The sequence below is a fragment of the Anopheles marshallii genome, chromosome 3, assembly GCF_943734725.1.
Source record: "Anopheles marshallii chromosome 3, idAnoMarsDA_429_01, whole genome shotgun sequence".
Taxonomy (NCBI): domain Eukaryota; kingdom Metazoa; phylum Arthropoda; class Insecta; order Diptera; family Culicidae; genus Anopheles; species Anopheles marshallii.
The window spans coordinates 27,909,445-27,924,014 of NC_071327.1; the positions used below are offsets into that span (position 1 = coordinate 27,909,445).

At 43.2% G+C, this 14,570-nt stretch overlaps 1 protein-coding gene across 1 annotated transcript; it reads left to right on the forward strand.

Moving 5' to 3' along the window:
• Positions 1 to 3,491: 3,491 nt before the first annotated feature.
• LOC128713430 (arginase, hepatic) lies at positions 3,492 to 4,580 on the forward strand. The gene has a single exon (XM_053808290.1). The coding sequence runs from the start codon at positions 3,492 to 3,494 to the stop codon at positions 4,578 to 4,580; it is 1,089 nt and encodes a 362-aa protein (XP_053664265.1).
• The last annotated feature ends 9,990 nt before the right edge of the window (positions 4,581 to 14,570 follow it).

Below are 14,570 nucleotides of genomic sequence, written 5' to 3' on the forward strand. Positions count from 1 at the left end.
GAACGTTTGGTGAAAGATACATATTTTGATGCAAAACCTTCGACGTTCCTTCCTAGACTTCCTTAAACACCCAATTAGTAAGTTATTTTAAAGTAGTTGTAAATCATTTTGAAATGTGAGTAATTGTTGAACTATTATAAAGCTTTTAGAAAATTAACTTCAATTAAGAATTAAATGCATTCCCAACCTAAATAATGAAAATGATAATTTTGTTGTACAAAAACACACTACCAAAACACATACTGGTACAGTTTGTTAAAGAGTGAACGGATATGTTGCAACATAAAAAAAAAAAAAACCGATTGCTTACTCCCCGACGTACAAAAATAAATGTTCTACGTGCTTCGGTTTCGTTTGGAACGTGAAAACGGATTAAAAAAAAAACATGCACAAACGTATTCCCCAGCAAGCAAGCAGCTTACCGTCAAATGAAACCTTAATTAATTATGAGGCAAATCATTAAAAACAAAATTGTGATCTGATCCACCCGCGTGCGTGCGTGCCAGTGTAATATAATCACATCGTGATTTTGGTGTACGTGAATTTTAACTGCCTGCCGAATGTTTGCCGAACATGTGAGTGAAATCAAATATTTGCATTCGCGTTCGCTGTGGCCACGCACCGCGGGTAAATCCGAATGTGTGTGTGCGTGAGTGTGTTTGAGTCCACGGGTTTTGAATTTTCTGACGCTTTTCTTTACTGATGTGTGGTTTTGGGCGATCGGGATGGAGTGGAAGGTGCCGGGGATCCAAATTTTAATCAAGTTCACATCACTTTCGCGAAGGCGGAAGGCATGGCGCGGCAAGGTGGCGCCAGGTAACAAGGCGAGTTCCCCGTGTCCACGTGTGTTTTCCGCGAATAGTACGTACGAAATGAGTATTTAACTTTGGTCTCATTTTTGTGCACACCACGCGAGTTGTACGTGTGTTCCGTGCCTAGAAGGAGCGATGGAACGAGGAATTTTTTATCGTTGAAATTAAAACGATAACAGCAAGCAAAGCAAAACAATATGACATTTCTGTCGCTTCATTCCTGCCCACGGGGGAGGATCAGCAGGTTGGCTCTCGGCCGTGGTCATGATCCGTACAGGGTGCGTTAATGCTGTGTGTATGTGTGTTTGTATGTGTACACATGAATGGAAAGATTAAATTAAAATGATAATCATATTTTCATCATTGCCGTAATGTTCACCATCGTCAAACTCATCAGAGCACCGCGCGCAGGAAGATGCGAAAAGTGGGAAAAATCAACTCCGGTCCGGCACATTCTTTCACCGGGAGGATCCGTGAATGGAACACTTGAAATTGGTGTTTTGGGCGAATCGGTTTCATGACTGGGAGTGATGACGTGAAGGGACGAAAAGATGCTGCCGGAAAACGTGATGATTGTGCGTATCGCGCGAACAATGGTTTGTGTACCGCCTGAGATTAAATTGTATTCTAATCGAGTGTTTTAATTAATGGTTGAACCTCCGGTAAGGCACCAGCAATGGGACTGGTACGAATGCACAGACCGCTCCGAAAATGGGGTGGGTTGCCTGTATGTTGAATGGTACAGTTTCCGTGCTATTTAAATGCTTTCATAAGCGAGTGGTAAGGAAGCTTTTCAAAAAGCACTTCTTCACGGTGGTTTGAACAGTAAGGTTGCGTGGGTTGACTGTGGGTGGATTGAACGTTTTGCACTTCATTTGTAACATCAGCCCACACAGGTCCGGGAACGGGGCGTCTTGAACTGATTGCAATCATTAACGTTCGTTGCTCGGTTAGAATTCCACCCCGAGCGAAGACAACTGAATGCGCACAAAGATACTGTGCCGAGCAGCAATCCAAGCAAATGGTGCTTAGTGTTCTGTCAATAATCAATCCAAACAGTCTGGCATATCGAGTGGAAGGTGCTAGTTGTTCTCTCTTCCTTATTTCAAACCTAGACAGCTTCTTGGAATTCACTTGTAGTGTTCCATCCTTTATGTTCTGCTGAGCATTCAAAAGGAAACACACGCAAAAGCTCCCTAAGAGCTAACATTAGTCAACGGCGGAATGCAGCCTTCAGCCGTCCCGTGTGTCGGCGTGTCATCTCGTACCGTCAACGGAGGCGCGAAGAGACCAATCCATCGCGTGAGTAGAAGAAAAATCACTCCCAAAACCACCGCAGGGCTGTCGGTTTCTTTTCATCGTCGAATTTTCACCCAACTAAGCGTCAACTGTTTTGTTGGTACAGCTTAATTAGAACTAATTATAATGGAAATCAATTTTAATTAGATGCTTGATGGAAGCGTCTTATTTAGTAGCTTTCCACCGATTGAGTGCTTGTCTTATGCTTCGTTTGTGCGAATGTCGCGATGTATGCGACAAGATGGAATTTTGTTCGAAGGCTGGCAAGCTCTTTCTTTCGGAAGAAGCGGAATCATTACTGTATTCTGCTGTGCCGTATGTCTGCCGTGCTTTTGTGCCGTGCTTTGTGTGGCTGATTAATTCACCCAGCGAGCATTGGGACAGATCAGGGATGATTCGCAACGGAAGACATATGTTGGGCTGTGAAATGTTAATGATCTACAACGGCCTAGCAGCATAGAGGCTGATTTCATGCTGTAGTGAGTGATGATGAGCACAGGTGGGAATATTTCCAGCCAATCAAATGCTTTGCCTTGCCTGGTAAGCGTTTGTTGAATAATAAAATAGTGTTCAAAACGAACATCGATATCGATTGCACACTCACCCACGCTGACATTGATCCGTCTTGTGACCGATATGTCGTTGTTTCATTGTCCGGAAAAGACTTTCTCTAGAACTCAGTGGAAATCAAAAGTTATTAAAACCCTGTACGATAACTTATAAGAAATCTACTAATCGTATTTTAAGAATTAAGAACGGTTTGTTGATATCGGTCAGACTATACATCTGTGGCCCAACATCCGCACTAATTTCTCAGGGAATCCATATTGTTGTATGATCTTGCAAAGATATTTGAAACTGTGTCAGATATTTGAAAAATATTTGATAACCATTACAAGTAAAAATAGCACCACGATTCCATCAGTCAATGAACTGACATTTTAAGACGCAATCAAGAATGGCCCATCCGCACGAGTAGCTGAACACAATCTAGAAAATATTCGAACATAATAACCAAACAAAACACGGTTTCGTCACTGATTGAATAAAGCAATACTGTTCCAGTCGCTATCTGACGCGCAGTGAAACTATTTCAACCAAGCTTGGTCTTTTTGCCGGGTCACACTTCCTCGTACACACGAAGTGAAAGTGACAGTCGCAAACAACAGCGAACGAGCCCATTGAGCTAAGCATCGTGCCAACCGGGCGATAAGCCGTCGCGAGATTCGTTTGTTCAAGGGCAAGGTTATCGCCGTCATGCGATTAGGAACGATCGGCGTAGGGTTTGGACGTTGTGATCCATGTGGATTCAGTCTTTTCGAACCCATCGGGAGAGTTCGTACGCTCTGCTGATCATTTAACTTAGCATAGTGTGCACAAATGTTGCCACGGATAGCATTGGCGAGGTTGGTGTGCCGAGCAGGTGCCACTTTTGGCACACCGGCAAGCAGTTACTGCACCTCGACGACGGATTCGTCCTTTGCGGCGATCAAACCGAAGAAGATCAACTACGAGCGAATCGGAATCGTTGGTGTGCCGTTTGATAAAGGACAGCGAAAGAAGGGAGTCGGACTTGGGCCGAAAGCAATCCGAGACGCAGGCCTGATTGATCACATCCAGGAGATATCGCCCAAGCTGAACATTAAGGATTATGGTGACATTCAGTACGAGGCGCTCAACTTTAACGGACGCAAAGTGGGCAACATGAAGAAGTTGGAACATGTGGCCAGTTGCAGCAGGCACTTGTCACACCAGGTAACGGAGGTGCTGGATGACGATCGGTTGTGCATTACGCTCGGAGGAGATCATGCGATCGCGATCGGTTCCATCGATGGGCATTTGCATCACAGCAAAGATGTGGCAGTAATTTGGGTGGATGCTCATGCGGATTTGAATACGAACTCAACGTCACCGTCGGGAAACATCCACGGTATGCCGGTGGCGCTGCTTGCACGGGAGCTGTGTGATTATTGGCCGTACATTCCGGGCATGGACTGGCAGGAACCGATCATCTCGATTAAGAATCTCGCCTACATTGGGTTACGATCGGTGGATCCGTACGAGCGTGCGATCATCGAGAAGTTCGGCATCAACGCGTTCGGCATGCGTGAGGTGGAGAAGTACGGCATACGGGAGGTGATGCGTATGGCGCTCGAGCGCATCGACCCGGAAGGTCAGCGGAGTCTGCATGTGAGCTATGACATCGATTCGTTGGATGTGTTGGAAGCACCCAGCACGGGTACGAGCGTGCGCGGTGGTTTGACACTTCGGGAGGGTATCTACATCATGGAGGAGGCGTACGGCACGGGACGGTTGGCGGCAGTCGATCTGGTGGAGGTAAATCCTGCCATCGGAACACCGGAAGACGTACGACGAACGGTGGAAGCCGCTGTACACCTGCTGGTAGCTGCCTGCGGCCATAGCCGCAAGGGTGACATCGCCGATACGTTGGATTTGTTACAAAAGTGATGAAGTGATGTAACACCCCAAACTCTGCCCCCTTGTATTGCTTGTGCGAATAACTCAATAAACTTTTCCTTTTTGTACACCATTTCAAGTTTTTGGAGGATGGATGAAACAGACCGGTGCGGTTCTAATTGTCACACACGAACACTCTGTCGGGAGCGGTTCGTAGCATTTTGCCTTGTGAGGATGTATTAATTTGTGTGGTTTGAAATTTGGTTAGTGTAAGTTACGGGGAGATTAGTGTCGAGGGTATTTTGTAGCAACGTAAGAGTAACGAATATGTCTGGTTTTGGTAATGTCTGACACAGGACATAAATTTCTCGTTCATGAAGACTGCGAGGATAAAGGGTATATTGAAAGGTAGTGTGCTGGGTATGAAAGTGTTATGAATCGAACATTCCACATTGTTAGGGTCAGCTCAAGGTGGGCCATTTTCGAATTTTCCAATCGGTTTGGTAGCCAATATTTATTCTTCAACTACGAAACACCAAAGGAGGGTGCGAAGGGAGAGTGTGAAGGGCATTTGTGCATGTTGAGTAGGACGAACTGCTCTGATGTATCTAGCAAGTGAGCATGAGGTACTCCCCAAAAAGAAGTTTGTTTGGTTGCGTACAAACAGACACACTCGGCAGTCGGGTGAACGATGCATTTCCCGCCGCAGCATCCAACGGTGCCAACGGTACCTGAGCGTGTTGCGGTTTTGCTTTCCGTCCCGCAAAACCAAAAACCTAACCGAAAACAAAGCGAAACCTAACTGGCGCTCGCCTGGACGCACTTGATAAAAGGTAATTTATGATATCCTGCCCGTGCGGTAGGAAGGGCGGCCAACATTGAGAGTATTATTTAATGTTTCCTCAGCCCCAAGAATCCGGACACGGCCACTTCCGTGCCGATTTCGCAGGAGTTGTTCCGTCTGAGTGGGGTTTGTTACGAATGTTGCGGTTACGCTAACCGCCCCAGTCACCTGCACCTCCGGTGCGTTGCGTGCTTGTTGTGACTGGGTTTGGGCAAAGTAGTGTACGATATGTGTTGCCAAATTAGAATTTAGACTTTTATTGCCACTCTCCGGTGTGGTTTGTTCGATGTTTGAGATTTTTGTTCAGAGAGGTGATTTTTTTTAGTATTTGTTGGGGGCTCTTTCGGAACATTGTGCTTCGGAAGATGGGAGCAGAGGAAATCCAATTTTGAAAGCTTCCATTGAAAGCTGTTTTGTTTTTTCTTTCTTTTCAGCGTGCAAAATGGCTAATATTACCGGGGTAGTGCATGCTCCATTTGGGGACAGTGTTTCCCAAGCACTGGGCGATCGGTGTGGCGGTCGAAACGTACGTATGTGCAGTTTTATGGTTGCACAAAATGCCACATGGCATTCGAGGTGGTACGTTTGAATGTTGAAATGTTTTTCTTGTTTTCACACTAATCGTTAAATGGGCAGAATGAGGACCGGCGTATAACGGGCCGGAAACCGACGGGGTGTGTTTATGATGACTTCTTTTGTGATATTTTCTGGTTACCGGGAACTGGGTGGGATGCAAAACACCATTTTCCATTTGAAAGAGGTCGTACAAGATTTATTATTGCTCCCCGCGTATGCTCCTTCTCCTACTTGGGGATACTCTTTGGAGAGGTTTTCGTTCATAAAGAAAGACTTGTTGTGGTGGTTGCCTGTTCAGACGCTATCAACCGCGAAAAATGACTTGATTTTACATCACACCACCATACCCAAGGTCTTCCGCGTGTATTACTACATTTTTGGCACCATAATTTATGCCGAGCAACCCACCAGGAAGCTAACCGGAGCTATGGTTTTCCATCGAAAAACAAACGAATTTAATGTGATCGCTTTCTTGTGTTACATTGTCTTCGATTGCAGCAAAAGGCTGATGCTCACAAATCCCTGTTTCCTTCCAAATGGGAGTACCTTGGTTGGGCTTTACTGAGCACAATGGATGAATGAAGGTCACTTTTCACCTTGCTCTAGCCTTTAAATGACTCTTCATTAGAAGCTGTTAGAACAATGGACGTACGGCACGGGCACGAAGCGTCGGTTAAGGTTGATGAGTATGACCTTCCGTCAGGTGATGGAACATGGAAGTTCCGTTCTTAGTCACCAGCTCGGTGGCATCGGGCTGTGGTTTGAACGCTGGTACGAATGGATAATGGTTCAAGTGCGGGTAACGACAGGGAACAGTGACAACCACAAAACAAGCATATTATCGTCGGAAAGTTGGCCATTTGGTGGTGACTGGCTGGGATAGCCAGTCACTCGGGATAGCAACGTGCCACGAGTGGAACCAACAAAAAAAAAAAGGTCAAAACTCATTACAAGTGTAATCTCTCGTCATAATAATTAATTATCTTCACGCAAACTGAGTGCTCAAGTCACCCGGTATGGTGGCCAAGGTTGGGAAAGCCAAGCAGAGAGATAGTACCACATACCAAAGACATTGGAGTTGGCACCGCCATGAAGGAAGAAAGGTTGGAAGTAAATTTGGGGAACATTCTGTCGGGTAGCTGTCAAGGTATGCTATCGTATCTTCAGACAGCAGAGAGAGGGTTTTTATTCGATCTTTGCACCACCGGTAGGAAGTGACCACGAACCGGAGCGCCATATCACCGGGCAAAGGGTACCGTTTGCAGTGGGAAGAAAGAAATGACATTTCGCAAACCGATATCATTTACTTGTTTATGGTTAACCATTTATCAACGGACCATACGGGTGGTGCTGCGTGAAGGTTTAGATTTGGCTTTGCCGAGGTCGTTTGTGTAGGAAGGAGGATATTTTTTCCTTACCTAATGTGGATGATTTGATGAAAGATTAGTAGCAGAAGTAATACCACAATCGTTCTATTGCTCATTGTCTAAACGAGGGATGGAAGTAAATTAAATTAACGTAAAACAATTAATTTTAGTAATTTTATGTAGAACGAATTGTTTGAATCTTTAGTGAGGTGTAGTTCAAATGATGAGTCGACTCTAAAAACTATTTTTGCATCAGATAATTGATCACTTAGATAGATACATTTTCGTAGATTATTGTCTCCAATTCCATCTCCAAAGGTTCAATGATTCCATTATAATAATGAATCCTCAAAGGTTGAATTACAATTTGAAGATTCATTAATCATTTTAAAATCCAGAACTTGTGAGGATAGAGATTCAGAGCAATTAATTCAGTTTAAAAATCCATTCTGCTTCATAATTAATTCTTAATTATTATTTAAGTTGTACATACATTAACCATAGGTCTAATTTTCACAGACAGAGGTCAAATTATCATATCCGTCTTCAAGATTATGTTTTCTTACATGTTTCTTTGCTGAACAACGCCTACGTTGTTACTTTATTTCTGTGAACTATTCTGTGTTACACTTTTCTGTCCTTTTCATTTTCTCCTCACATCAATTACTATTCAAACGACTATTTGCTTCTTTCCGTTTGCGTTTTCATGCAAATTACCCCAAAAGTAAACTTTGTGAATAATACTATGCATTTAATTATTTGATAAATTTCGTGAAGTTGAAGAATAAATATTTATAAATATTTATATTTCAATGGACGTTAAACATAAATCATAATTCAAATCTTAAAAACAAAACATAAAATCCATTCCAGGAAATAAATATGGATACACCGTACAAAAGAACTGATTGAAACATGTTTTAGTTATGTGTCCATTGTTGTTCCGGCGGCGTTACACGATGGTTTGGGGATGATTATTGAAGCATGCGAACCTCATTCAGCAAAGTCAATAATAATAACGTTCATATGCATTTTCGTTTGAATTCGCTTTTCAATTTTACCGATCTGTTAGTTGCATATTTCATCAGCGCGTTGGTTTCCATTAGGTGGTTCGACGGAAATGACCTTATCAGCATTTGCTATGCCCGCATTCCATAAAGAAAAGCAAACTTTGCTGCAAAACTGAAGGCAAAGTAGTTACCGTTTCTGGAAGCGGTACGGGTTTTGGTCGTTTAATTTTTGATACCTGTTCGGTGGAATTCACTTTCAACGAGTGCTTTTCTTCGTCAATCACGGCTCCATGTGGTTTTCTACCAGTATTCCACATTTTAATCTGCCATTCACGGTACTGCCGCCACTACTGTTCTGTGTGGGCAAAAGTTTTCATTCGTTTTGCAAACGAAATTCATTTGATGGAATGAAATTATATGCCTACGCTGGCTGGTACTTTTTACATGCCGTTGATGTGGTTTTCCCTTTCGGTGTTCAGGAGCGCGAATCGAAATAAAATGAAATCGCTTCTCAGACGTACTGGGCCTAATGTCATTCGAACGGACGGTGCGGTACGCGCACCGTAGAATGGTAATAAATATTTTTTCATTTCCACTCTGGTTCATTTCCATGGAAAAACCGGCAAAAGTACCCAATGTGCTTTCCCTTTTTTTCTCCCGCCTTGCCTTTAGCTCAACGGCTCAACGATCCGTTCCTGGACGGGAGTCGTACGCCAAGTTTACAAATCGAGCTCATTATCTTGAAGTTGCTTCGGTTATCATTCGTTTTTTGGCAATCTCGCCGTAATCGCACACCGTGGCCGAGGCTGGAAAAGACGTTACGGTTTTATTTTCTAACCCATTGCTAACGCTCGGTAGCAACGATTCGAGTGCCGAGTTTTTCTACGTACGTGTTGCCCTGAGTTTTGGGCTTCTGGGCCGCTGAGTTCAGTTTGCATGCTGTCGTTAGGTTTGCCCACCAGTGTTAGACGGCATTTCATTGTTTATGAATAATTTATCATATAATTGATAGCGGTCTGTTGGAGATTAATGGAATAGCCGTGTTTGCTTTCAATATAGATAAACAGTGGCAATCGAGAAGCGTCTTTGAGGATTGGATTGTTCTGTGTGTGTGTATGTGCATTTTTTCTGTGTGTGTGTATGTGTGTAGGTGCAACTCACCTCGGTCCATACCGTAGCCGCTTCAGATGGGGAATACGGTCCAGTACTAGTGGCCAGTGCGGATTTACTTCAAGTGACATCCGTAATGAAAAGATGTGTGTCAGTAAATGTGGCGTCCTTCATCGTCAGCAAGGGGGCTTTTAAGTTCGATCCTGTAAGGTTTTTGCAAACAAAAGTTCCGAAAAGTAAGTGCTTTCAGCTGTATTGGCGGAACATTTATCATCGATGAATGTGGGAATTGATGGGAAATATGTTAAGGAATTCAATTGGGTATGTCCTTGGGTACCACACGGCACGTCAAATTGTGTAGGTTCTAAACATCAAACAAAAAGAATGATTTATGGTATAAATAGTAATATATAGAATAGCTAGGGGGATGGAGAAGAGAGGAGGGAGGGGGGGAGGAGGAGGGGGGCGGGACCAAGGGTTCATGGGTATATTGAATGCATCACCTTTGAATAAGAATTAATTGCGATAACTTCCCGCTCCCGCAACACTTGTGGTACTCGACTTGAATAGGGCATAATTAAGGTATTCTTAAAAATTGGAAAGTAAATATGTAAATTGCGTTGATTCATATCATTGTTTGCAAAGCATTGATTTAACATTAGCGAATATCGAGTTTGCATAACCACATGTGTATTTCCATAAAGGATTAATTGAAAATGAAAGGGAATGGCTAACGACTTAAACAAAAGTGAAACACTTACATTTATTGTTGTATTTATTGTATTTTAGAGAAACATTTGAATAAATTATTAAGAAAAGAAGTTCTATTTAAATATTTCCAACGGATCATCCCAAGGCATTATCGATTATTCTAAAGTACTCTCAGGAGACTATTTTGTAGTGTTTTGTGAATACTGTTATCCACCATTTGCCTACGAAACATGGCAACATTCTTAGTTGTTCGGCGATGATATGATGGTTGATCGAGAAGATAAAATTGCAGAGTTGGTCTAATCAGTATCTGAATACAGCAGAAGGTAGGTTGGTATCATTTCGCGTAGAATCGATGTCATCCACAAGCCAGGTATATTGATGAGCTTTGAATAGCTGTCATGAAAGCTCCGGAATATGACAGTAAAGATTTTTCAGAACACAGAGCGTACCAGAGATCCAACTAACTAATTGTAACATAGAAAACCTCCGGTCTTCTATGAATAAAATAAAGGAATTGCTCTAATTAGCGATATTTTCCTGCTTGTTTTCTATTGAAATGCAGAATAATTTCAACTTTTCTCCGACCTATCAATCCCACGGAATAAGTTAGTCGGTGAGAAGGAAACTATGCAGATGATTGTAACAAAGAAACCTTGCCCGAATCTATCATTCAATTCTAGCAAAACCGCCCAAACAATGGGACTCCTGCTGGTTGCAAACTGCTTCTGATGATCGCTTTCCTGCACCACGAGTCCACCGTAACTTTGGGACACTTAGTATTCGTTTCCATTCTGGATGATTTCGCTCGGAAAGATTGACGGCCACCGGACCGCGGGACAAACGCGAACATTTGCATCCCCATCACATTCTTTTTCTGTTTCTGCGGTCGATGGGTGGCATCTTTTTTTTTGGTTGTGTCCCCTTGCTTAGTGGGAAGACAACGGGCATGATTCGTGGGCATGTTTAATAACCCACCGGAAACTGGACATCCGCAGGCATTGCCGGACCGAGACATTCTCTAATGAATCGCCGGAAGGTGGACGGAATGGATAATAGGAAGCGAGTTGATGAAGCGGTCTTCTCATTAAAAAAGGGCAACACAAAAAGAGACGCTAAATCTTGTGGAAAGATCTATGCCATTTTTTGTGAGTGTGGGTGTGGGTGAAAGTTCCATTCGGATGATTCGTCCTATATCTTTCCTTTACCTACCGAGATTCGATATCAGCCACATGATGCTTGTCGGCCGTCATTGATGTGGAACAAATTGAAAAAATCTGTTCATAAATTACGGCCCACTTCAAAAGGGCTTCGTCGTCGTTCTTTCCATGAGGGTGGCGAAGGTCGTGGGAAACGTTTCGTGGGAAGTCGGTGAGGAAGAGCACTGTAGGATGCAGAAAAGTTTGTCCTAATTGGAAAAATATGCAACCAACCTCATTCCGTTGGACGTTTGGAGGAAATGTTTTCGCCTTCTTTGTTGGAACTGTGTGCTTTTTTTTCTTTCCGTTCGTTTCGCTTTTTTAATACTCAACTCTTCTGCTGCCCATTTCCGGTCACTCCGCAATCAGTTCAGGCGTGCATTCTGCAAATGCAGCGGAAACACATCGGTGGCAAAGTTTCGTACATCCCGGATTGCACTCGGAATCTCATCAGCCGCATCACCATGGTAACTCCACATGGAAGCTATTCTTACGCTGGAACGAAGGACGATTCTTCTTGGCCACATCATCTTCCCCGTTGATCCTCGTCGTTGAGGTTTGCCTTGGCTACGCGATGCTTGCCCGTACATGTGTGCTTGTGCTTGTGGGTATATGTGCTGAATTTTGACAACTAAATTTCAAGCTCAATAAAAAGGGTAATTTATCGTTGTTAAATGTTTGGTGGCGCCGTCGTCATCCTAGGTTCCGGTTCGGTGTGCCAGTCACGTGGGCTATGCTGTGCTTTCGTGCCGTTAAGAAAATGAAGCTATTCCAGGCGGTTATAAGCGCACTGCCGCAGTAGCCGTGTGCCGGTCATGAATCGAGAATGGGGTTTTCCACTTCCCGGGCAAAGTTTGCACGGTCGGAAAGATACGTAACGGTGGCACGAAAGCCGTCACTAAAGCTATCGTTGACACTTTCGATGAAACACTCGCCACTTCTGAGCACGAACACTCGATGACTGACTTCCGGGACGTGTGTGTGTGTGTGAGTGTTTTTGTCTGTAAACGAGACATGTAGGTTATGTGTGTGTGTATGTGCAGGAGTTTGTGGTGTGAAATTTTTATGATGAAAGATGATTGATGTTTCTCCGAGGAGGTACACCACGATCCTTGCTTCAAAGCATGTAAGTTACGGGTCGCGTGTAAGGACGTTAGGTTGTATAGCTCTGGCTCGGGTCGCGTACCAAGGCTCTCTGCAAGGATTCGCTTGCTTCGATTGCAGAAGGAGTTTTACAGGCAGAAGTTGTGCAAATATTTGCTCCGGAGAGTTCGCTTAAAATTTAATGTTTACTCAAAAACCCATCCGGAAAGGCTGGCAGGATGGCTACTATAGGGGATAGCAAAGGGAAGGTATATGTGTTGAGGTTCAGGACAGGAAGCGTGGTTGTTATTTCCTGAAGGTTGGCTTTGCAAACACTTGTGCGGCAATGTGAGGAATCAAGTCAAAGGTGATAAATGAAGGAAAGTAATAAACAATTTATTGCGTTAAGCAAGACGTAAGGTTATTGATTTTAAAGGAACTGTAACGCGTTTGGTTTATAGAGATTCTGTTGTACACTCCTGAGGATCATACGCGCAAACCGATGGCGTTTTCTTATTACTTGAAATATCATGAGGTAAGGTATTCTGTTATGATGTCTTTACAGTTATAATTTACGAGTCATAAGAGAAAAGATGAGAAAACTATAAAAAGGAAACGTAAAACTGTGTAAAACGATAAAATAGTCATGTATTGAACACCGCGCCTCGAGAAACCCGTATTAGTTCGATTTTATCTCTTGACAATTATTAGGGTTGACCATCAATTATAAAGCAAATAGAATCAATGATATCATATATACTTAAAGAATCATCAATTCGCTTAAGAGTATTATTGTCGCAAACAATTGTCTAATGCGAGTCTATAATAGAATTGCTGGTTGAATTGCTCTTCGCTATTGGTAAATTACAATACAATTTACATAGATTTACAGACATTTTCTTCAAGTCTCAAGTTTTCTTGAAGCCTTGTATCCCTGGCTTCTCCGGAGATACTGCGTTCATTCGAAAGATGTCTAGATAGACCAAATTATTTCTCACTTCGTCATATCCAGCGTGTAAGAAAGGTCATTCTTTTATAACCTTACTAGGAGAACGATATTGCAAGAATCTCTTTCATGGACGTAGTTCGAAGTGTAGGAAGATTGTCGGTTTCTGGATAGGCTGGGGATATACAGATATACTGTACTTCAGGATGAGTTTTAAATTATTTTGCGCAAATCATTCGATTGAGTGACCCCGTCCTCTTTCCCAGCCTAATATATTTGATTTTGTGTCATATATAAGGGTATGATTGAGTGTGAGGCATAGAATTTCTTCTCTGCAGTCTGCAAACAATGGAACAACAGACACAGCGTAAAATAAATAATCGTTTAGATCTTATTTTCTGACATGAAAAACGAGATGTTCAGTAATCAAGACATAATGGAGTCAATTTTTATTGTATCGAGATCCTAAACATTGCATTTATTGCAAATGTAAAATAAGTGTAGTATAATATTGTTGCAAAGCATTTCATACAACATGTCCAATATTCGAGAAGCAAATTAGGTCAAATCGTTCTGCGGACCGGTAGAACTAGGAAACGGCACCTCTGTAGCATAGTCGGTATTCGCCACGCCCGGAATAGATGGCTGGCGTGGAAAGGAGGCAGCAAAATTAGTGATCCTGCTAATGGTGCCTACGGAAGCCCGGGACCGACTGATAACGAACTATCGCTTCATTGAGCGGAATAAATGCGGAACCGCACGAACGTCCCCGGAACGACCAATCCGACATTCAGCGGTATTCTCATTAGCATACGCGATCTACATTTCAGCTTCCACATTTTCGGTTGCATTCGAACGCGACGCGATGGGACTAATGTGGTTGCTTCGCTTTGAATAAGCTTCCTCCTTTATCATGCGGTACCGTACCGAAACCTACTGTGCCATGGGGTGGCCTAGGATGTAATGGCAACGGATGCCACCGGCAACTACACTTATGTGCTCCATTTACCGTAAAGAAGGCCGTATCTTTGGCACACTCGCAGTCGCATAGTTCTGTTCGCGCCAAACATTCTCATCGCAGCACATGTGGCTCAAGCGGCTTGCTCAAAATAGCCGTAAAAAAGGTTTCGTAAAGAACGGCGCTTAAAAACACCAACAAACATTCGAACTTGCCCCGGCGCTGGCTGCGAATGCT

Bases quoted from the DNA above. Each gene is read 5' to 3' on its own strand.
- LOC128713430 (XM_053808290.1), top strand. From the start codon at position 3,492: ATGTTGCCACGGATAGCATTGGCGAGGTTGGTGTGCCGAGCAGGTGCC.